General features: G+C 39.2%; 1 protein-coding gene across 1 annotated transcript in view; it reads left to right on the top strand.

Annotated features, from left to right (window-relative positions):
- The window catches only part of NYAP2 (neuronal tyrosine-phosphorylated phosphoinositide-3-kinase adaptor 2), a 258653-nt gene that overhangs the window by 159250 nt on the left and 73684 nt on the right, over window positions 1-25719 (top strand). Inside the window, exon 4 of the mRNA XM_011984979.1 lies at window positions 21949-23043. Coding sequence (XP_011840369.1) covers window positions 21949-23043 — 1095 coding nt within the window. The remainder of the gene's footprint in view (window positions 1-21948; window positions 23044-25719) is intronic.

Genomic DNA, 25719 nt, shown 5'->3' with positions numbered 1-25719 from the left:
AAGGGGCATATTTGACTTTATCTCCTCCCCAATTTCATATTATAGTTGCTTATTTTAAAAGTAAAGCCTCATTATCACAAGGAGATAATAATATATTACATATGCAAAAAAGAATATATAAAGAATATAAAGAATAGCCATTAGCCAGCTCTCTTTCCAAGTCATAGACAATTTTTTCAATCCATCGAGGTACTTTTCTATACACTTACATATATGTGTATAATAGACACTTGTTTTACAAAAATGTAATTTTGTAAATGTTGACCATTTTTTCTATGCCAATAGGCATATTATCACAACATTATTTTTATTGCAGAATACTTTATTATATAGTTATAAGGGTCTTGTTAATTTAGATATACAATATTCTTTTCAGATATTTATGTTGTTTCTAACTTATTTTGAGAGAAACAACAGTATGATATAGAGTATACCATGGCTTTGGACATATCTTTTCAAATATGACTGAATATTTTCTTGAGATCCATGCCTGCAAGTACAATCTTCCAGGCAAAGACATTGCATTTTTCAAGGAATTTGATATGTGATGCTAAATTGCCCACCTCAACAGCTTGGCTTCTTTTAAAGAACCATAATCATAGCAAACTTTGAATAGGCTTTGGTAAATTCAGTGGGATCTTTCCTATCAATAGAATATTGCATTTATATCCAGATGATTGGGCATATTTTTAGAGGGTATAATTGATCGATTGGAACAGAAACTCTGGCGCAAGCAGGAGCTGGAAGGATATTTGTGATGTGTTCAGAATTTTACATGTGTAACTTGGCTTAGCAAAACTATAGGGGCTTGGGGGAACAAAGGAGCAGGGAAAATGGTTTTAATCCAAGTTGGTTTCTGTTTGATCTATTCTAATTTTTATTACTTTAAAATTGTCCACATATTTCATGCTAGCTTTTATAAATAAATTTGCTGTAGAAGTCAGAGATGGAAGAGATGCAGGCCACAAAGGACCTTTCCAAAACTTTTTTTTTTTTTTTTTTTTGGTGGCTTCTCATGAATTCATCAATTCAACAAATATTTATTAAGCAATTAGTCTATGACAGGCATTGCTGCAGGCCTGGAGCATGCAGCCATGCCTAAAAACAAGTCTCTACTCTCATGGAGCTTATGTTCTCGTGGGGAGAGGCAGTGATATTCCAGTAAACATAAGTAAATACGATGGCAGTTAGTGGCAGGTGCTGTGAAGATAAATAAGTAATTGGGGGACAGGAAAGACAGGGGGATGACCATTTTGAATACGGTGGTCATGGGAAACCTCAGTGATGAGGTAATATTTGACCTGAATTGAAAAGAAGTAATGAAGCAAGCCGTGTACATAGCTGGGCGAAGAACATTCCAGACAGAGGGAAGAGTTAGTACAAAGGTCTGAGATTAGAATACTCTTGGCAATTAGGAATAGGAAGGAGGCCAGAGGTGGCTGGAACAGAGTGAACCTGGAAGAAAGGCACAAAAGATGAAGTTGGAAAGACGGGCAAGGGTTAGTCAGCTCATGGCATTATACAACCCACTAGGGATTCCACGTGCCTCATATTTTGAGGCCATTCATTCAACACATATTTTAAAGTTCCTGCTGTACTCCAGGCCCCTGGACAGACAGTGGGTGTCTACGGGGGATAAAGACAGGCCGGGCTGGCATAGAGTAAGCATTCCAGGGGAGGAAACAGACAGGCATAGAGGCAGTTATAGTTTATTGTGATCATGCTATCATAGGTGAAATAGATGCTTTAGCTGGAGCACAACAGTAACAACTCACCCAGATAGTTGCAATGTAAAAATCAGTATGTTTTTAATAAAATGATTCTGTTTTCTTTTAGTAGCCGGCACATATCATTCTCTATTTCTGTATTACACGTATCATGTTATGTTGACAGTAAATGTTAAATCATGTACTCATCTGGGTGGCATCCTGGAGTTAGGGGCTACATTTTTTTTTTTTTTTCATGTTTGCTTCAATTCGTGGCAATGAACTCATGGTGAAAAAGAAATCACCGAATTAAGATCTGGCTTCCTGTCTCTCAAAAAGTTTTGGACCTAACTGGAACTTAGTTAAATGATTAGAATGTTAAGAAAAGCTCACTAAAAATCTGGAAGACAGAATGGGGCAGGAGGGAGTGGGAGCTGCAATTTGGATCCACTGGTGCTTTTCCTCCTTGTTTTGTCAGTTTTGAGTCTCACTTGCTGGTAAATAGTTAGAAATTACATGTGTTTTGTTTCCCCTTTAAATGGTAAATTCACTGGGGGAAAGAACAGTTTCTGCTATTGCTTTGTGTGGGCGTATGACAAATGATACATAAATGAGGAAAAACAATTCTTCCCATTGGAATCTGTTCACAGAAATACATAGAAACATTCTAGAAATCCAGGGCATGTGGCTTCCTGATCGTTCTAAGGGCATTTATTGTATGTGTTCAATGTCTCTATTATCTCTATGCATTTAGGAATTTCTGTTATTGTTTTAAACGGCTTGCTGGGGTATGCCCTTGAAAGCTTTCATTCTGTGGTCTAAGTACTGTGTACTTAAGGGTGATTGCAGGAGAATTTTAGGACATGGGTTTGATTGCAAAGGATCCGTATCTCCAAGGTAACACCAAAATTCATATTGGCTGAGAACAATTTTTCTTCCCTGCTTGGGTTTTTGTGCTATTTGAAAAGAATTGTAAGGGCAAATTTGCTTGGAACATTCAGAGTCAAGGAAATGGAAGAGGCTGCACTATTCCCAATTACCTCGTGTTCTTGTTCTGTATAGTTTGTACCTGCTGAGAAACCCAGGACACCACCCCAAACCTTGCTCCTGTTAAGATTAACTTCCTCTCATGTTAGAGCTTTCTCCTTGTGCGTTTCCAGCATCACACTACTTGATAATTGTTTTGTCGATACCTAAACTGCCAGCTTAGTTCGGGTGTACTTTGACAATATCTTTTCTCTTATTTTAATTGTGACAAGCCGTTGCAGATTATCACATTATCATTTGTCCTTCCTATTTGGATAAGATGTCTGATGATGAGACAAGATCACCCCGCTTATCAACTTCATGGCAAAATATTTCTGAAGTGAAATTAACAAAAGATGTTTAGAAGGAATGAACAATGTAAAAGTTTGCATCATTTTATCTGTAACTTTGTAAAAGATTCTACTGTTATTCTTAAGCAGGCGCTGTGCTTGGAGCTGGGGCTCCAGAAGTAAGATAGACAAACACAATCTCCCTATCTAAAGGAGAAGGACATTAAGCAAGCAGTAACACAAATAAACATGCGCCTAGAAATGGTGGCAAGAAAAAGGGGAGGGTTCCAGAAAAGATTATTCTTAGATTGATTTTCCAGAGAGGAGGTCCTTGAGTGAACATTAAACTAAGACCTAGAGGTTAAATAGCAAGGGAGGCAGGGGAGTGAAGAGAAAGGTCTACCAGCTGTAGGAAGCATTTGACAAGAGAGCCCTGTGTTGGGAAATCACTTTTTTCATCTGAATCACTGAAAGAGAGGCCTCTGGCTGCAGGGAGTTATCAAAGGCAGGGGTGAGCATTGTGAGATGTGGCTGGGAAAAGAGGTCATAGAAGGCTACGTGTATTGTAATAACTATGGGAGAACATTCTAGGGGTAAAGGAATGGGTTCGTGACATGGTCAGAGCTAATTGATTACAGTATTTACAATTTTATATATGAAGGATCTTCATGAGTGATCACAAAGCAGAGCATTTCTTGACATATAGGAGGGAGAGAGAAGGAGAGAGAGAGAGACATACATGCATATATACATGCATACACGTGTATATATATATGTATGTGTATCCATACTCAAATTCAAATTCAAATTTGAGTTTGAAAATATACTTTTGAATTAGTTTTAGAGCAATTTCTTTAAATTCCTGTTATTATTACTCAAAATGTCTATGTATTGAAGTTTAATTTTTAGGTTGATATTCCATCCTGACCTTGAGTTAGATGTTTAAGATATGACTTGGGGGTGGGAAAAGCCACACAGGGAATAATCTGTGAACTGTAATCTGAGAATAATGCAGACTGGGTGAACTGTAATGTCTCTCTCCTTTCTTATAGTTTAGACTTAGAATCCATGTCATCTTGATGACATTTATTATAGAGAAAACAAACTTAGATCTAAAACTAAAACCAAAGAATAGCTCTGAAGTTTTCATAACTATTTAAATAATAGTAAATTCACAAATAGCCCATGAATCCAGTTAGGAAGACTAACGTGTCCTTGGGGATGTTGCTTCCGTGTCAGCCACTGTAGTCCTGACTGTTGAGAGCCCTGTCTCTGAGATAACACTTTTCCCTGAAATTACTGTGGATTAAATAGAACCTCCAAATAATGTGGAAAAAAAAAAAGAGCAAAACTGATTTAAGACCTTGAGTTCAAAAGTCAAGGCTTTGATTTTTCCATTGTCCACTGCTATTTCTGCTTGTGTTGTGTTTTTAGTAACCCCTAAGAGCTCAGAACTAAAAAATACCAGTGTCTGCTCCCTGTGGTCAGTGAGATTCTGATGTGGATCAAACTACTCTGTCCCAGATGAGACTGCTTTCCTCATCTGAATATTGAGAAAGGTAAACAGAACTTACATAAGAGACCAGCTAAAGAGTATTGGGTCATTGGAACTAAATTAAAATTGTGCACAAACAAAAAAATATTTTCTCTTTTCCCATCTAACTCTTCAAGAATGAAGGTACACTGGATGGGGATGACAGAATACCTGCAATATCCGAAGGTGAACTGCATAAATACAAAAAAACAACATGCTCACTATCTGCATGTCCTCATAATGAACCATCTCAGTTTTTAGAAACATTCTCTATTTCTTTTAACAATCTAGTCACACTTTTCCTAAATTTGAGAAGCACAGAAAATAACTCACCAATGTAATTTTGTAAAATCTAAGGGATATATCTATGGCATGGTGGCTCACTCTTGTAATACCAGAACTTTGGGAGGCCAAGGCAGGTGGATTACTTGAGGTCAGGAGTTCGAGACCAGCCTGGGCAACATGGTGAAACTCTGTCTCTACTAAAAATACAAAAATTAGCTGGGCATGGTGGTGGGTGCCTGTAGTCCCAGCTACTTGGGAGGCTGAGGCAGGAGAATTGCTTGTACCTGGGAGGCAGAGGTTGCAGTGAGACGAGATCATGCCACTGCATTCCAAACTGAGTGACAGAGCAACACTCCGTCTCAAAAAAAAAAAGTTCAAATAAAAGTTGTGAATCTGTTGAATTTTCTATTGCCATGCATATGCTGTGATTTGCTTCACTTTGTGATTTCTTATTTGCACTTTCAATTAAAACTCACTTAAGGAAAATCTTTTTTTAAAAGAAAAATACTGATAAGAAAACTAAGATTGTCAATACTAAAATGGTAATATCCCAAAAGTTCCAATAACTACATATTTTTAAAACAAAGGTTGCTTTTTTTGTTCAAAGTAAATCCATTTCTTTTACCTTCACATACACGGGCTATAAACCTAATGCAGAAGGAAACTGACATATTGATCTCATAGTTCAATGAACATCAAATCTGTATTTATTTGCAAAATCACTCATTTTATAATTTCCCAGAGCTTGTAGATTCTTTGGTATTGGCACCATTAATTTTTATAGCTCTGTGATAGATAAATGTGAAGTGTGTGTAAAAGCATATGCTCTCATATCTTCCAGTGTAATCAGAGATAATTCTCCATGTATAGCAATAAAAATTGATAATATTTGATTCTACATTTTAAGCCCTTCCTATATCCCAGGCAGTATGCTAAATACTTGAGATAGAATGTCTTTTTAAATCCGCACATGCATATGTGAATAAGCATCATTATATCCATTTAACAGTTGAGCTCAACAAGGCTTAGTAAAGTTAGAGTTGACTTTCCCAAGGTTATACAATTACTAAATTGGGATTAGAATTTAGGCTAATTTGACTCATGGAAGAGTATTGGTAGTGTTTTAAAAAATGGTTAAAAAAAAATGCCCTTAACAATATATTTGTAAAACAAATATACACCATCATATATAGAGGCAAATTAGTCTTTTTGACAGTATGGTGACTAGAGTCAGCTCACCCATGTTTGCCCAGTTTCTGCCACTTGGGCAAGTATTTCAATTTCTCTGTAACTATATTTTAATTTCTGTAAAATGGAGTTTATAATAGTACCTACCTCATAGGGATGTTGTAAGGATTACATGAAATAATCCTCCCAAAGCACCTTGTCTGATACAAATAAAGCATTTGATAAAAGATGGCTATTATTATTATGCATTATTATCATTATTACTATTATTACTGAAGCTACAGTTCCATTAAAGGAGATGTTAGCACACAGCAACACAACTTCAATGAGGTTGGATGAAATGTTTTATGGCTCTGTAATTCCATGCTGCTTCCTCTGTGATCTCAGGTACTTAAAAAGATCACAAACATTTCTATCTTTTTATCACAACCAGGACAGACTTCCAAAGGATAATCCTCAGCAGACTGTATCTATGAAACGGCAGGGATTCAGCTTCTACAGAGTTGACTGCCCCAGGGACAGGAGAAATGTTCCAATCATTAATCGGATTTTTCTCCCAACTTACTTTTCTTTAAGATAATATCCCCCCTGGGTTGAATCCAAATTAACTGTGCTTTTACTGGGTGCTTAGCATCATGCATTTTCCAGGGACACTTTTATGCTGTCACATTTCTTTCACTTAAGACTTAGGAAATCAACTTAGTTGGTAACTTCCTTTCACTATAGGTAGAAATGCTGCAAGTGATAGCTACAGTGAACTTGTAAAGAAAACTTGCTGATGGCTTCAAAATATCTGGGCAAAGAGAAAAGGAAAAAGAGTTATCAACCACTGGTTTAATAGCTCAGCAAACCCTAAGTTTTAAACGTGTGTATTGTTTTCCTTAGCTTGGACTTCCTAGCGTTTGATTACTAGTGGGTGGAGGTGATTGATATGCTGAGATAAAACCACTCAGAGATCTCTTGGTTTGAGGAACCTACAGTAATGTATGTGTGTGTGTACATGTGTGTTTGCATCTACAGTCATGCATTTCTTAATGATAAGGATGCTTTCTGAGAAAATGTGTCATTAGGCAATTTTGTTGTCATGGGAACATGACAGAGTGTACTTATGCAAACCCAGATGGCATAACTTAGTATACACCTGGGCCGTAAGGTAGAGCCTATTGCTCCTATGCTACAAACCTGTACAGTATGTCATGATATTGAGTACTACAGGAAATGGTAACACAATGGTAAGTATCTGTGTATCTAAACATATATAAACATAGAGAAGGTATAGTAAAAATATAGTATTATAATCTTATGCGACCACAGATATGGGATCCATGGTTGACTGCAACCTCATTATGTGGCACGTAAACTTTCATTAAAAAAATGAAAGTGGAGGAAAGAGAAAAAGAAAATTTGAAGGGATATATGAGGAAAAGATTTGAAAACTTTGAATCATTATACACTTAGTTTATTATCCCATGAACAGTTATTTATAGTAATTATTAATTGATTGCCTATTGGGAGCAAGTTGCTGTGTAAAGTTTGCTGGGACTTTTAAAAAGATTAATTATCCCTTCAGAAAGCTCATAGCCGTTGAGAGAGAAGCTGATAATCAAGTGCAAGGTAAAAATGAGGAAGTTCACAAGAAAGAAAGAGATGAAGCCCAAAGTGAAAAAACAAACAAACAAACAGAAAAGAAGAGGAGGAGGAGGAGGAGGAGCAGGAAAGAGAGGAGGAAAGGGAGGAGTTGGTGATGTTTGAATTGGACCTGAAAAGATGGGAAGGGTCTTATTTAGGGTAAGATGGTACAGAAACAGGGGAAATGTCTCAGTAAAGTCTGAACATATACATATCTGATAAGTGTGGGGGAACAGTGGTAGTTTCTTTTGGCTAGAGTGAAGGGCATATGAAGAAGCCAAGGGGAAAAAGGATGGAAAATATTTTGGGTTATGATCGGAGGTCTGGCACGCTATTAGAGGAAGAAAAATCATACTGGCTGCGGCATTTTTTGCAGTATTTCTTTGCTACTTCAGAGCAATCCCACATGGCATCACTTTCACACACAGGAAGAATGAGAGTTATAAAGGAGTTTTAGGATATTTTTATTTCCTATATTACTAGTGATATTCTTTCAAATGGCCTTGCTATATTAAGCTTTATAACTGCACAGGAGGTTTTTGCCAAAAAATGATTGTTTTAATCCCAAATTTATGGTCTGGGATTATGCTTACAAAGTCATTAGACCTTAAGTGTTTTATACATTGCAAAATCTAACATGCGATTTCCCTCTGCCCTGACCCTTCATGCCTTCCCTTGACCTTTACTTTGAGTAAAAGGGAACCAAAAGAGGAAAATATCAATTTCTCAGTTAATTTTTCTAACCTTCCTTTTTGGCAAGTAAAATATTTAACCTGCCTCAATTTTTCCACATGGAAAATGTTGAGTATTCCTTCACTGACCACTCTTACCACTCTCCTTTTGTTTCTTTTGCCAGTATTACCACTCTTCATTAGTCTCATCATCCCACTTCTTAAAGACTATTTGAGGAAATGACAAATTATAGGGTTGCTCATGACTCTTTAGGGTTATTACAAAATACCCCAAATTCTGAATGCCAATTCTAAGAATGTTAAAGGTCTGTAAGTCACTCAGCAGTGAACAAATATTTACCTAGAACCTGTGATATTCTAGTCACTTTACCCTAATCATTTAGCAAAGATCAAGATGGACAAGAAACCTTTATTGTCATGGAGATTATAGTCAAGTGGGAAAAATGAAAATACCTACACAGGCACCAATAAGCTCACATAAACCAATAGAGAGGAAAACAAGAGAATAATATCCAACAGGGACAAGTGCTGATTGGATGTGCATAGAAGACCTCTTTGGAGAGGTAACATTTATGCTGAGATCTGAGTGGCACAAAGAAGTCAGCATTGTACAGGAGATGTAGCGGTTGAGAAGGAAAGCTTTCCCCTTTATACTCTGGAGGTTTCCTGAAAATCAACTAAAAAAAGGAAGATAAGAGAAAAGGCACACAAAATTTATTTTAACGTGCACAGCACAAGGGAATCATGGAGGAATGATTACCTAATAACCCAATGGGGTACAGATGTTTATATAACTTTCTTCATAGGGGAAGGGGAAATGGAAGAAATGCGGCAATATGAGGGATAGTAAATAATTTTTAGAGGGGAAATGGATGGACTTGGAGAACACAAAGTGGCCTAGGATGAAGTCTGCTGGGCCCACAGAGCAGACAATGGCTAGTAAATGATTATCTTTGAGATACTGAAAGGGACAGAAATAGAAGACAATGGCTTATGACACAAATCTGTTCAGGTGTGTTGACAGACTTTGGTCTTTCTTTTTGCAGTATGATTTAAGTTAATTAAAACTCAGGGAAAGGACCAGAGAAAATTGTTTTCTTCTTTGGTAGGTCTGAGCTTTAGGCAGAAAGGAAACTTCAGATAACAACTCAATTCTGTGCTTTCAAAGAGAGAGGGGATTGAGAGAAGGGAAGAGTGACGGGGGAGGTCAGAGAGACGTTGAGGCTGCTTCTTCAGGCCAGCATGTCATAGTGCTGTATTTTGGGCTGTTGGCTTCAATGTTTCAACAGGGACACAAGCATTCCTGGGAGCAGGAATAAACTCATTGTTTTGGAGAAAGTAAAATGTTAATAGGTATATTTTTTGAGGCCCTTCCAAGTGGCAGGAATTCTGATAACAGTTTTAAATGCACAGACTCATTTGATTTTCATAATCAGTCCTACAAATATCTCCTCCTTATAGATGAAGAAACAGGTTAAATAGTGATTCAAGATCATGAGAGGATTGGAACTGAGATCTGATTCCAGAGCACATTCTCCCTATGTGTTCTCATGTCTTACGCTCTGCTGTTCACATCCATTAGGTTATGGAACCTAATATTTTAGCATAACCTCCCACTGAGATCATTCATTCAGAATAGTTCCTCCCCCTGATAGATACATTGTCTCTAATTCTTTTCTCTATCTTACTAGACTTGTGTAAAGGATGAAATGGCAGGTGCAATCTGAGAGCCTGTAGTAGTAGAGCTGAGGAAATGTCTGCAGCACCACCACTATTTCTGTTCTCTACAAGCAGGCTATGTCTAATGGGCATCCCATGTCTAGAACAGGAGAGTGATTTGGAAACAAGATACTGCCCTGAAATGCAAATATCAAACTAGAACTTGTGATATACACTGTGAACGGAGGGCTGTGTCTTCTTGGAAGTGCTGGCTGCCTGCCTGGATAGATTTTCACAAAAGGGTGTTACTGTGCTGAGTTTGCCTTGGTATAGGTTTGGCCACAATGTACAAGCTCAGAAACTCCCTCTCATCAGATGTCTAGAGTAGCCAAACTCAAAAAGATGGGTACATAGAACTAGAATCCCACTTTGCTCGTTTTCTAGTAAGAAACTGTACTAGTCCATTCTCACACCACTGCAGTTCTGCATGGCTGGGAAGGCCTCAGGAAACTTACAATCATGGTGGAAGGCATCTCTTCACAGGGCAGCAGGAGAGAGAATGAGTGCCAACAGGGGAAATGCCAGATGCCTATGAAACCATCAGATCTCATGAGAACTCACTCACTATCATGAGAACAGCATGAGGAAAACTGCCCCGAATATTCAAGTACTTCTCACTGGGTCCATCCCATAACACGTGGGGATTATGGGAACTATAATGTGAGATTTGTGTGGGGACATAGCCAAACCATATCATTCTGCCTCTTGCCCCTCCCAAATCTCATGTCCTCAAATTTCAAAACATAATCATGCCTTCCCAACAGTCCCCCAAAGTCTTAACTCATTCCAGCATTAACCCAAAAGGCCAAGTTCAAAGTCTCATTTGAGACAAGGCAAGTCCCTTCCACCTATGAGCCTGTAAAATCAAAAGCAAGTTAGTTACTTCCAAGTTAGAACTTCCAATGGGGTTACAGGCATTGGGGTGTAACACCTGTTCCAAACCAGATGAATTAGCCAAAACAAAGGGGCTACAGACCCCATGCAAGTCCAAAATCCAATAGGGTAGTCATTAAATCTTAAAGTTCCAAAATGATCTCCTTTGACCCAGTGTCTCACATCCAGGCCATGCTGATGCAAGAAGTGGGGTCCCATGGCCTTGGGCAGTTCAGTCCCTATGGCTGTAGATGGTACAGCCCCACTCTGGGTTGCTTTCACAGGCTGGTGTTGAGTGTGTGTGGGTTTTCCAGGCTCTTCCAGGCACACGGTGCAAGCTGTTGGTGGATCTACCATTCTGGGGTCTGGAGGATGGTGGCCCTCTTCTCACAGCTCCATTAGGAAGTGCCATTGTGGGGACTCTGTGTGGGGGCTCCCACCCCACATTTCCCTTCCACACTGCCATAGCAGAGGTTCTCCATGAGGGCTCTGCTTCTTCAGTAAACTTCTGCCTAGACCTATAAGCATTTCCATACATCCTTGGAAATCTAGGTGAAGATTCCCAAACCTCAAGTCTTGACTTCTGTGCCCTCACAGGCCCACCACCACATGGAAGCTGCCTGAGTTTAGTACTTGCATCCTTTGAAGCAATGGCCGAGTTGTGCCTTGGCCTCTTTTAGCCATGGCTGGAGGTGAAGCAGCTAAGATGCAAGTCACCATGTCCTGAGGCTTCACAGAGCAGGGGGTCCCTGACTTCAGCCCACAAAACCCTTTTTTCCTCCTTGGCCTCTGGGCCTGTGATGGGAGGGGATGCTGTGAAGGTCTCTGACATGCCCTGGAGACATTTTCCCCATTATCTTGGTGATTAACATTTAGCTCCTTGTCACTTATGCAAATTTCTGCAGCTGCAGTAGGTTTGAATTTCTCCATAGAAAATGATTTTTCTTTTCTATTGCATTGTCAGGCTGCAGATTTTCCAAACTTTTATGCTCTGCTTCCTCTTGAATGCTTTGCTGCTTAGAAATTTCTTCCACCACATACACTAAATCAGCTCTCTCAAGTTCAAAGTTCCACAGATCTCCAGGGCAGGGGCAAAATGCCATCAGTCTTTTTGCTGAAGCATAGCAAGAATCACCTTTACTCCAGTTTCCAAGAAGTTCCTCATTTCCAACTGAGACCACTTCAGCCTGGACTTCATTGTTCACATCACTATTAGCATTTGGGTCAAAACCATTGAACAAGTCTCTAGGAGGTTCCAAACTTTCCCACATTTTCTTTTCTTCTTCCAAGACCCCCAAACTGTTCCAACCTCTGCCTGTTACCCAGTTCCAAAGTCACTTCCACATTTTCAGCTCTCTTTACAGAAGTGCCCTGCTATCCATTAACAATGTACTGTATTAATCTGTTCTCACATCACTATAAAGAACTGCCCAAGACTGGGTAATTTATAAAGAAAAGAGGTTTAATTGACTCACAGTTCTGCATGGCTGGGACGCCTCAGGAAACGTACAATCATGGCGGAAGGCACCTCTTCACAGGGGTGCAGGAGAGAGAATGAGTACCAGCGGGGGAAATGCCAGACGATTATAAAACCATCAGATGTTGTGAGAACTCATTATCATGAGAACTGCATGAAAGAAACCACCCCCATGATTCAGTTACTTCTCACCGGTTCCTTTGCATGACATGTGGGGGATTATGGGAATTACAATTTAAGATGAGATTTGGGTGGGGACACAGTCAATCATATTAGAAACATAGGCATAAAACTTTGGAAATCTAAATTATTAAAAGCTTTCTCATCGAATCTGAACTTAGAAAATGAATGACTCATAAGAATTATGTATATAGTGGCTTCAGACTTTACTAGCATACTGGGTCCATGTCCACAACAGAGATCTGACAGAGGACCGGATCCCCTAGGTACTGCTGTGAGGGGCCACCAGGCTTTGCTCTATGGTCTTAAGGTTTTCCATCCCTGTGGTTGGCGACCTCTACTCTGGTTGTTCTTCCTTTATATATAATAATACCTTTTCTTCTGATTTCAATCCAGATTTTTGACAAGAAAATATGTAATCTTTTTATATCTCTTCTCTGAATCATCCTGTGGTGATTTTATAATACTCAAAGGAAAGCTTACTTTCTTAATTTCTGTATTCTAAAAGGATGCTTTATGTATCCTCAGGGTAAAGCCTATACCCTAGTTCTATGAAAATGACCATATTTTTTCAACAAGATATCCACATGCACAGGAAATTAATTTTGGATTTTTTTTCAGTTATCTATTTCCGTATAATAAACCAAACCAAAATACCACGGCTTAGAACAACAACAATTTTCTTCTTCTTCTTCTTCTTCTTCTTTTTTTTTTTTTTTTTTTTTGAGACAAAATTCTGTTCTTGTCACCCAGGCTGGAGTGCAATGGCGTGATCTTGGCTCACTGTAACCTCTGCCTCCAGGGTTCAAACAATTCTCCTGCCTCAGCCTCCCGAGTAGCTGGGATTACAGATGCCTGCCACCACACCAGGCTAATTTTTGTATTTCTAGTACAGAGTTTCACCATGTTGGTCAGGCTGGTCTCGAACTCCTGACCTCTAATCCACCTGCCTCAGTCTCCCAAAGTGCTGGGATTACAGGTGTGAGCCACCACGCCTGGCCCCCAGATTTTATTATTTCTTATTGTTCTGTGAGTTGTTGGCTCATATGGGTGGTTCCTCTGCTCTATGTGACAATGGCTAGGGCCTCTTATTTTTCTGTACTCAGCTGGCAGTTGGGGTGGTTGGAACATTGAATAATGCTTCACTCATATATCTGAGCAATCTTTCTCCTCTGTGTGGCCTCTTCTATGACTAAGTTGAGCTTCTTCATAACGTGTTGGTCTCAGAGGTCTTTCACAGCAACTGGCTCTCAAGATAGAGGAAGTGAATCCCGCCAGTCCTCTTACATCTAAGACATAGAAAATCACTTTTGACACACTCTGTAGGTCAAGGCAAGAAATAAGGCCAGCTCTTATTTCAGGAGAGGGAGATAGATCCTATCTATTGATAGACAGAATGTGTAAAAGAAGGGAAGGTGTTGAGGGTGGCTCTCTTGAAAGACTGTCAAATGAAATTTGCCTTCCAGCCACAGTATTTCCAATAGGCCAAATATTCTCACCCTCTTCCCCAAAAGTTTCATGATATGGCAACATCAGATTGAAATCAAGGTTTCATCATCTAAATCATGCCCATGTGCAATGAAGCACCTTGGTGCAGTTTCTCAGGACAGCTCCTAGGTTGCAATGCCTCATATGCAAAGGCTTTCAATTAAAAGTACAATTTATCTGCAACCACACAAACCCAATATACACTGTCAGGTCAGGGGCAGGTAAAGTGTGATGTACAGTCTCGTTCAAAAAGTGGGGGCTAGAGGGAGGGGAGGGACATAGGAGTCACTGGTTTGCAGCAATTCAGAAGTTCAATTAGACTCATGCGTCCAGTTCTTCCTACTCTGAGGGCAAAAAAAAAAGAAAAAAAAATTGTTGGTAAGGGCCCAGTTTTGCTCCCTGGTTTTGATTATCTGTGGTTCTTGATTTTGCTCTCTAAGTTCTTGAATCTACTCTCCAAATCATCTTTTCTTTTCTATAACAAATGACCTGTACCTGCAAGTGAGTAGTTTTCCTAGCTACTTCCAGCCTTTAAAAAATTTGGAGCCCAAAATGTTTTTTAATTTAAATTTTGAACTATCTCTGTCCTGTCTAACAGTGTTGCAAAGTATCCTGATAATTTTTGTGGGCTTTCTATGAATGAGATCATACTACATTTCTTTAGACGAAAGACAGAACCACAGATTGCCTTGAGACAGGCTCCTCTCTACTTAAGGCTATGGTCAGGGCATTGTGGCACAGTGCTTGTGACATTCTTAAGAGCCCCAGGTTCAGTACCTTAAACCTTTCAGAGATGTCAGCAGGGGCTCTTATATTCAAGCCCTTAATTTGATTTTTACACCAAGTCCACGTTTTACTGGCAGAGCTCTGAATTTGACCTTTGCTCTGAGGCTTGTTTTTATTTTGAAACCCTTTGCTGCTCAGAAAAGTCTTCATGGCAAACACTGTGCTGGAACTATTTCCTTTCATTTCTGCTTGAGAACTAAGCAGCTCTTTCTTTAGTGCTCTGTCTCCTGCAATCCTCTGTTGTACATGGCTAAAACAACCAACTCACAGTTTCATCTTCTTCCAGAACTCACCTTCGTTAGGTCCACAATTTCATTAGGTACATTTCATATTTTCTGCATTACGACAGGCAACATCTTGCCAATTTTTCCCCAATATATAACACCACGCTCTCTTTTTCCAGCCTCCAATATCAATTTCCTTAACAGCTTTAGAGCTTCCAGCTGGTCTCCTCATTACCCTTCAGGCCTCTGCTGTCACTGAGTGCCAAAACCGGTGTACAGGTTTTAGATTTTTATTATAGTAGCACTGTACTTCTGATACCAGTTTTAGGTATGGATAACTGCATAATTTAGAGATATAAAAAGCATTGATTATATTTGCTCAAAATTCTGCGGGTTAAAAATTCAACAGGACACAGTGGACATGGCTTACCACTGAGCCAAAATGTCTGCTATCTCATCTAGGGTAGCTCAGACAGATGTGGGGACCACTGGGACAGCTTCGCTGAAGTTGTATGGCTAGGGTTTCATTTTCATTATTGATTCCATTTCTTGGTTCTTTTCCCCATGGATAGCTTGAGCTTCCTTACAGCATGGCGATCTTTTGAGTGGTCAGATTTATGACTTAGTGGCTTGCTTTCCTTGGGAGAAAGTGGAAGCTGCCAGAATCAAGGGAGGAAGAAATAGACTCCACCTCTTACTGAATGAGAACATATGTAGGTATAGGGAGAAAAAGAATTTATAGATCAGTTACTGGAGACTTTCAGCTACAGGTGTTCTGGTTTAGGGTTTTCCAAACATTCTTGATCATGACCTATAAGAAATATGTGTGGCTTAGGGAATTTCTATATACTTATATATTGTTTCAAGAAGCAACCTTTAGCTCTTTCCCATGAAAGGTAATCATATTTTCTAATCTATTCTAATTTATTGTTTTAAAATGCTGGTCACAAACTCTAATTTTATTTTACAACTAGTGAGTTGAAATGAATACTTTAACGAACAGTAACTCTGATTAAAGTCCCTTGTTGTGTGTATAGCAAAAGTGAGTGTAAATAAAAATACACTTCAAATTAATTTGTCGGTGTTCTGCATCCTGACTGAGGCAGAGAAGGGATTAGAATCATGTCTTCTAGTTTAAGGCAAGACCCTTTCAGTCCCACTTGACTTTCTGACCACACTGTTGAGCCAGTTCCATGCCTTACTTCATTTGGTCCCACCAAAACGTTCATCTGAGTTCTCTGTTTTCACTGTCGCCAGATCCAGTACTGTAACACAGGTCCTACTACTTTAAACCTAATCCTTTTTGTGCATGATTACACTTTCTTGTTCCTACTATAAACGGACTAAGGTCATTTGCAACTTCCATTCCTTAACATCTTAATTAAAAAAAAAAATAGTGGATAGTATTGTGGGGCTTGTGACTGTGAAAATAAAAATATCCTTCAAAGTCATGGAGTTGTGAGTTGTGAAAAGAGTTATTGTGAGCACAGTTCTGCTGAAAGTGGGAAATGTGTCTCTCACCTTCCAGAATCAGCCAGTTCCAGTATCACACAGTGTAGACGTTATTTTCCTTCAATGGATTCACATTTTCCTGTTTGAATTACTTATTTAAATATAACTCTAAAACACGACATGCAAAGTTATAGTGCTGCTATGGAAAGGACTGTTTAAAAGGATACTTTATGCCCTATACAAAATAATGAATTGCATAGCTTTTTTCTTTATGGGTTTCTTTGTTTCAAAGGGTGTGGAATTAAATTTAAGTTATGAGATTCTCTTAGATACTGTGGTTAATAAGGAATTCATATTTGTTCATTAGTAATATAGGGAATTTGGGCTGGATATCTCGAAGAGCCCTTTGTATTCTGGGATTCTGTGGCCACAGTCTTTCTAGGAAGGGACAAGGCTAACCTCTGTTGTATCTCTTTTTTTTCACCTCTTGGGTCAAGAACACCTACAGATACTAAAGCATGGTTTTACATTACACTTTCTTTTTAATAAGGAAAAAAGTATTTCCTAAAGATAGGTTGACAAGGCACGTGGTGAATTTCCAAAATTAACTGTGAAAGGAAGATCATCTGGGCATGACTGAAAGCCATGTATAACCTTTGTGCTCACATAGCTCATTTCAAAAATGTCACTTTCTGCTTATTAAATGCTACTGTCATTATACTATTTTAAGCATTAAAACTTGTGTTCTGGAGCTTAACAGGAATTATTGCTTCTATCTTTGGGCTTATTAGAAATAATTTAAAATGTATTCAAGAGTGATGAAAATCACCTTTTTATTATGGTTGAATTTGGTTAAATGTTGAAATTTGCAGTGCCATTTTATTATCTTTTATTAGCAATATTTTAGCATCTATGTATGTAGCACAAGACTATTTTTAAGTACCTTATAAAGAAGTGGCATTTTAAATAAAATGGTTTTTTAAAAAAATTTTAAGTTCCTAGAATGAGGTTAAGTTGGAATAAATTATGGGACAATGTTGTCTGAAATTTCATACTTTTCTTACATAGATGTACTTTTAAAACAGCACCCATGATAGTAACAGTTGAAACACATTTTCATTGTTATATAAATTATTTACTCAATACTTGCACTAAGGTAGAACAAGATGATTCATGGAAAATGAAAAGAAAAATTAGTTTATTGGAAACAAATTTGTTTCCTCCTCTGATTTACCACAAAGAACCATCAGATTACAAGGATGGATGTCAGGGAATGAAAAGCAGATTTTTTTTTTTTTTAAAGAAACCCCTGCCCCCATATTGAAAGAATGAATCTGTCAATTCATCCTGATCATCTATAATTTACTGAAGAGTCTATTCTCAAAACATCTTCACACCCTCATTTAATTTAATTTTTTTTTTTTTGAGACAGAGTCTCGCTCTGTCACCCAGGCTGGAGTGCAGTGGTGCCGTCTTGGGTCACTGCAACCTCTGCCTCCTGGGTTCAAGCGATTCTTCTGCTTCAGCCTCTTGAGATACCTGGGATTATAGGTATGTACCACCACACCTGGCTAATTTTTTTACTTTTAGTAGAGATGGGGTTTTACCATGTTGGCCAGGCTGGTCTCGAACTCCTGACCTCAAGTAATCCACCTGCCTCCGCCTCCCAAGGTACTGGGATTACAGGCATGAGCCATTTTACCCCACACTCACACCTTCATTTTAAAGTTGGATCAATAATAATAAAAAGGACTGGGGGGGAAATTGATTGAACTTTATGAATCTGCTTGCATTAGGATCTCTTCACCAGCAGGGAAGGGAAGAGAGAAGAAGCTTGCCTAGATAAAGAGGGATTTCCATGGCAAGGCAGACTAGAGACTAACTTCAGCTTGTGGACTGAACAAGCAGAGCAGCATGAAACAGGAGTAAGAGTATCAAAACAAACAACAAAGAGCAAACATCCAGAGAATGGGTCAGATTTAAGTAGTAAGTGTCTTCCACAAATTAGAAACCAGAATCAGAGAGTCAGATCAAAAGAGTGAGCATGACAAGCCATGTGGTGGAAGGGTGCTCTTGGCCCATGTATGGGATGAGCATCTCTAGATGTAGCCAGAATGTGCTCTCTGTGACATAGTTGTAAAAGTTAAGGGAGGTAGGGGACAGGGAGCAGGAGAAACTTAAGGGGTTTGGAAAGAGTTGTTTAATCCTAAAATAACAAAGTCAAAGTTTTCCAATCCCAGAGGATGAAATTAAAATGTTCATTGTTCATCTGTAAAGGTCTTTTACATTAGGACTTAATAAATATAATGTTGTCTTAAGTAACTAAACTTGTTTTACTGTAACAAAATTAGAGAGTGGCTTAAATTCGAGAAATTTTCTCACAGTTCTCGGGGCTAAAAGTTCCAAATCAAGATAGTAGCATGGTCAGTTTCTGGTGAGGGCTCTCTACTTGACTTGTAGACTGATTAGACTGACGCTTTCTCTCTGTTCTCATATGGCATACGTACACACGCATGCACACACAGAGAAAGAGAGAGAGAGAGGGGAGAGAGAGAGAGAGAACTCTGCTGTCTCTTCTTATAATCAATCACATCATGAGGGTCCTATGCTCATGACCTCATCCAAGCCTAATTATCTCCCAAAGGATCTATCTCCAAATACCATCACTTTGGAAGTTAGGGCTTCAACAGATGACTTTTTTGTGGAAGAATGGGGACCCAATTCAGTCAATAGCAACTGTCAACTCTGATAATCTCACAGGCACCATAAGATGTTATATTTTGTTTCCCTTGTCATACAACATCTATACTTGGTTTGTCATTGAAATTGTTCGTAAATGGATTGTCTAGATTCCTTCTCAATTAGTAGTTGTTCTACTTAATTTTAAGTATGCTGCATTCTGCAATAGAAACTTCTCTTTCTTAAATCATTTCATAGATATAGAGGGGTTTTATTTAATTTTTTTCTGTTTCTTTTGGCAAACAAAATGAAATGGCATTTGCTCACAATTGGAGTAAATCCAAACATAGCTCCCTTCCATTCCAAAGGCCACTTTCTCATCTGTGTGGGAAAGAGAGAAGTTTTCGCCAGTGTTAATCAACTGTTGCTTCTCTGAATACCGTACCATGCCCAGATCTGCCACTGACAGCCTTACTACCTGGGAATCCCACACTGTAGTCTCCCATAAATCCAGTGCTGCTCTCTAGGCATAGGCTTAGCAGATGCTTAAGTTCTTACCTTGTTATTTCTCTCCGCAGTCTATTCTGGAGTATCAGACTTTAGTGAAGGGGCAAAGATAATGAAAGTAAATTATAATTTAAGAGGGTAAAAAATGAAAACATAATTCTAAATGTGATTATTTCCATATGATGAAATTACCCATCTCAGGGACACACACTAAATTCTAGCCTTAGATTAACCCTCCCTTCATAGAGCACCTAACTCTTCAGTCCTCTGCCCTGAAAGAATTCCCTCAGCCCCACTCCATTCAATCCCTAGAACTCAATATTTGTAGAAAATAATTTCCCAGAACCTGTACTTGGTCTACAGTCATTTCTTGCTGTTGAAAATGGCAGGAAACAAGTTTCAGAAGAATAGTCTGGATGAGCTTTGGTTCTTCCAAGTCCTGACCAAAACTATGTAAACCTTGTTCGCTGATTTACAGTTTTACTTTATTGGGGCTCAGACTTTTGTATATAATCTGATGACTTATTAAAATCATATGAAAATTAATGTACTGAGATTTCAAAACCAGTAAAATACATGCCAAGTTAGGTGGTACAATTATTGGTTGCTTTGGGCCCCTCCTAAAAAGATTGACTGCGTAACTTTCACCCCATTTTGTCTCTAGGCTTTTCACTTTGGGCATTAAAAGACTTTACTGCTACAGCCCCCCTGGAAAATAACCTCTAGTTCTACCCAGTATGGGTTAATGGAAATTCTAGACACATTACGAACCTTCCCCTCAAAAAGCTGTTTGGTTGTAGTGAGTAAAACCATCATCATAGGCACATTGGAACAAAATATTTGAAACAGGAGTGATCTAGAAAGGTGAAATACATAGTCGCTGCTAGAATATTTGATTGGTTCCCTGTTGCTGAAGGCTCAGTTGATGGGTGGAGCAGCCATCTAGCTTATCCTGAATCATTTTCAGCTCCTTTACCACGTTTTAGTAAAACTCTTGTATATAAATTTGGCCAGTTAAAGTTAAAAAAAAAAAAAAAAGGAAAATTCAGGTGTTTCCCCATTTGTGCCTTGACACCCTTCTCTTTAGCCTGTTAGCTCCTCATAGTCTTACAACTCTAAACTGTACTGTCAACTTACACTATATGCTATCATCTTCTGTAAGCAACCACATTCTGCTACATTGCATAATAAAGATGATCTCTGTAATCATATATCAACACAATGAGATAATAAGATAATAACAAGACTCAAGTACCTTCCTTGCATGCTAAACAATTGATTTTAGTCACAGGCATTTGCCAGCCTCTTCCATGCTATTGTATGGTGTCAGAAGTTTATGTTTTGTCAATAAAGGGTCTTCCAGCAGGCTGTGCAGTGCTTTGGTACACATATCTGTTATGAGTTTCCAGAAGTTATCCTTAAAACTTACACATCGTTCCCTGAGTTATTCTCTTTTAAAACTCTCGAGGGCATTCTGATGTGTCAGTGGAACATACCTAATAAATTCATTCTGAGATAGCACTTGGAATATCATAAGATATCTTAAGAACAAAAACAGGCAAATACACCATAATCAACAATACCTGGAGATTTAAAGATTAACTTGTCTAGCCTCATAAGATTTTCACATCAATTTCCCCTGAAACATCAGACCCATCTGTATGGAAGCTATTTATTTGAACCAAGACAGATTTTAAGTCTAGCAGGCTGGGAAATTTTTATCCTAAATGCAAGCAAGATGTGTTCACCTGCAAAAACCACATCAGCAAAAGGGTGCAATCTGTATGGTATTTTTGACCAATAGTGCCAACAGAGACTCTAGTTTTTTTTTTTTTTTCGCTCCTGCATTTCTTTCTCAATTCATGCAGGTTAGTTTTCACAAAATTTATGATTGCTTTTATCCAATATGTTTCATCTGAAAGCTTCTATTCAGGCATTCAAAGGGAAAGGAGTGAACAGTCCTGGTTTTAATGCATTTATCAGTGTTAGATTATTAATATCAGTTTAAAGATGACTATTATTCCACCATCAAGTTTTCTAAATATGGGAAATGCTTGACTCTTTGGTTGATTTTTACTCTGAACCTCAAACTAAGAATGAAGCTGTCTACCCCTCTGGTCTAAAGTTTATTGTAGTAAACCCACATGCAAATCATTTTTGAAAACTTTCCAATTATACTCATCTATTCCACTACGTTTTTTTTCTTCTTTTAGTGTCAGCTAAACCAAGACCCCACAGTGATGAATATTCCAAGAAGATTCCTCCTCCCAAACCGAAGCGGAATCCGAACACTCAGCTGAGCACATCTTTCGATGAAACGTACATCAAAAAGCACGGGCCCCGGAGGACATCGCTGCCGCGGGACTCCTCCCTGTCCCAGATGGGCAGCCCCGCGGGAGACCCCGAGGAAGAGGAGCCCGTGTACATCGAGATGGTGGGGAACATTCTCAGAGACTTCAGGAAGGAGGACGACGACCAGAGCGAGGCTGTCTACGAGGAAATGAAGTACCCCATCTTTGACGACTTGGGCCAAGACACCAAATGTGACTTTGACCATCACAGCTGTTCTTCGCAGTGTGCTACTCCCACGGTGCCTGACTTGGACTTTGCCAAGGCCTCAGTGCCATGCCCCCCCAAGGGGCTGCTTTGTGACATCCCCCCGCCCTTCCCCAACCTGCTTTCTCACAGACCCCCTCTGCTGGTATTCCCCCCCGCCCCCGTACATTGCTCCCCCAACTCCGACGAGTCCCCGCTCACCCCTCTGGAGGTCACGAAGCTTCCCGTGCTGGAAAACGTGTCTTACATGAAACAGCCGGCGGGGGCGTCACCCTCCGCGCTGCCGTCCCACGTCCCCAGCCATGCGAAACTGGAGAAAGAGCAGGCCGCGGCCCTGGGACCTGCCTCTGCCACCCCTGCGCTCTCCTCGTCGCCCCCGCCCCCGTCCACGCTGTACCGAACCCAGTCTCCCCACGGCTACCCTAAAAGCCACTCCACCTCTCCCTCCCCCGTCAGCATGGGGAGGTCCCTGACTCCCCTGAGCCTCAAAAGGCCTCCCCCTTATGACGCTGTGCATTCGGGCAGCCTCTCAAGGAGCTCTCCTTCAGTGCCTCACTCGACCCCCAGACCCGTGTCGCAAGATGGGGCCAAGATGGTCAACGCCGCGGTGAACACCTACGGGGCTGCCTCGGGTGGCTCCCGGTCCCGGACACCCACGAGCCCGCTGGAGGAACTGACCAGCCTGTTCTCCTCCGGCCGCAGCCTGCTACGCAAGTCGTCCAGTGGCCGGCGCTCCAAAGAGTCTGCAGAGAGTAAGTGTGCAGGGCCTGCCTGAGCCCCAGAGCCCAGTGTCAGGCTTACAACCAGGGTGAAGTCCATTGTGTGCGGGTAACTCACGGAGTACGGGGTCTTGAGGCCTTGGAGATGAAATCTTAGCATGCAAAATGTGTTAGTTCACTTTTGCCGTGCTAAGTCAAATAGCGTATCCTGAAAGTATTAAAAATGGCAGTCTGCAAAATATACCCCTTCCTATTTAAAAGAAGAGTGGTTTTGAAAAATAAGGTATAAAATCTAAATTCTTGCAATGGTCCTGGAAAGTTGAACAGTGAAAATAGGGACCACTATGGAATTTTAGGTATGTGCACACAACACACCGAGTACGTGGTCTTGAGGCCTTTGAGTTGCAATCTTAACATGCAAAATGTGTTAATTCACTTTTGCCACACTAAGCCAGATAGTGTATCTTGAATGTAAGCTGAAAGAATTAAAAATGACAATCTACACAATATAACATTTTTAAATAGGAAATGTTATATTCCTATTTAAAAGAAGAGTGTTTAAAAAAAAAAGTAGAAAATCTAAATTCTTACAATGGCCCTGGAAAGTCAAACAGTGAAAACAGAGACCATAATGGAATTTTTAGGTAAATGCCTTGATTTGGGGGCAGGGGGTTGGGGGCGGAATTAAACATTCAAACATGTAATTGATAAATGTTAAAACTTAAAAAAACTCTTAAGACCAGGCGTGGTGGCTCACGCCTATAATTCCAGCACTTTGGGAGGCCGAGGCGGGTGGATCATGAGGTCAGGAGATCGAGACCATCCTGGCTAACACTGTGAAACCCCATCTCTACTAAAAATACAAAAAAAAAACCAAGCTTGGTGGCATGCACCTTTAGTCCCAACTACTTGGGAGGCGAGGCAGGAGAATGGCATGAACCCGGGAGGCAGAGCTTGCAGTGAGCCCAGATCATGCCACTGCCTTCCAGCCTGGGTGACAGAGCGGGACTCCATCTCAAACAAACAAACAAAGAAACAAACAAACAAAAAAACTGTCTTGAGCAAATTCCCATTAGAAAACCTCTGTTGGAAAGAAAGCAGTTTGATTAGAATTTAGGATATTCTTTGACATAAAAAATGATTCTCTTTGTATACTTCATGTTCTGATATTTTTACCATTACTATAAATGAGAATAGGCCCATTGTTTTCCTTTTAAAAGTCATGGCGATTTACATCTTATTTCTCTGGTACTCTTCCTAGATCCATCAATATATGACTTACAGAAAAGTCACTAAGGTGGTGAATATTATTTTTATTACTGAATTTCAAAGACCAGGAAATTTGTCTATCTGAATAACCCTTTTATGAGTCCCAAATCAATTCACAAGTGTATAGTAAAGTCAAAACAGACCCAGATTAGTTTTTTTCCTAAGTCCATTTCATTAAATTACATTTCCTTCTCTTATTTAAAAATTCCTTAGGCACCTAAGCTGATAATTAATCACGTACATCTCAAATAATGCCTCCACATGATTTTTTTTTTATTTATCTATTCATACAGTCATACTGAGAACTTTCCTTGAAGGAAAAGAAACTCTCAATACTTTTGATAATGAAAATGACAATGGCATTTTTTAGATAATTAATGTTTATTGGTAGTTATAAGTCACTAATTCTTTTTTTTTGCCTTTACCCAGAGACTTATGAAAATACTAGCTACTTCAATAATTGCCCCCAAAACATTTTAATTGCCTAAGTGAAAGGCAGTCATTTCTAATATATTAAGCATGTCTGGAGTTATATGCATGCATATATACACACATACATAAAATTATTTTAACAGTTGAATTTAAAACTAGGAACAATCTATTTCTACAGCAGTTGTCAACTAGGGCAATTTTGTACCCCAGGATATTTGGCAATGTCTAGAGATGTTTTTGGTTGTTACAACTGGGGGCGTTACTGACATCTATTGGGTAAAAGCCAGAGATGCTTCTTAACAGCATATAAAGAACAAGACTGCCACCGGACCCCACACAGACACAAAGAATGATCTGGTCTACAATGTCAATACTACCAAGGTTGTAAAACCCTAGTCTAGATAATTTACTAACGTTTCTTCCAGATATTCATTGAAGTTTCTTTCAGATAATTCATTGATTGATTTGGTTTTCACACAGTTCAAATAAGGTATTTAGAATAAGAGAAAATATTATTTTAAACATTTTACTTTAAAAACACACAATGGGTATTGTGAAATTAATAGACATTTCATCTTGGAATTGGTGAGACAATTGGATTTTCTCCCTACCTATCAGCTTCTTTGGAGGATCCTTAACAGCTCCAGCTGGCAGCTATGCCAATTAACTAGAAAAAAAAGTATATGCAAAAGAAATGATTAACTAATGAAGCTATTTCAAGAAAAATCCATCTGTTAGAATCAGTCTGTGTACTATATGTCACAGACTTCCCCATCCAACTCCAAAAACGAGATTTGTGTACTTCTAAAACAAAGCTTGTACATGGAAGAGTGGTCAGGGCTCTTTATAGCTTTTAGGGAGCCAATGATTGAATTATTTCACATGTGCTATTAACCATGCATCAACTCTGCAGAGAAAGGGATACCCCTGAGTTACATTAACCTCAATATTTTACTTTACATAAATGGAAAGGAGGAAAAATGCAGGTAATACAAATGAATAATTAAA

The sequence above is a fragment of the Mandrillus leucophaeus genome, unplaced genomic scaffold (genome assembly GCF_000951045.1).
Source record: "Mandrillus leucophaeus isolate KB7577 unplaced genomic scaffold, Mleu.le_1.0 Scaffold277, whole genome shotgun sequence".
In the NCBI taxonomy this organism is placed as follows: domain Eukaryota; kingdom Metazoa; phylum Chordata; class Mammalia; order Primates; family Cercopithecidae; genus Mandrillus; species Mandrillus leucophaeus.
The sequence above is the reverse complement of the archived record's forward strand: the minus strand, read 5'-3'. Positions and strand labels throughout refer to the sequence as shown.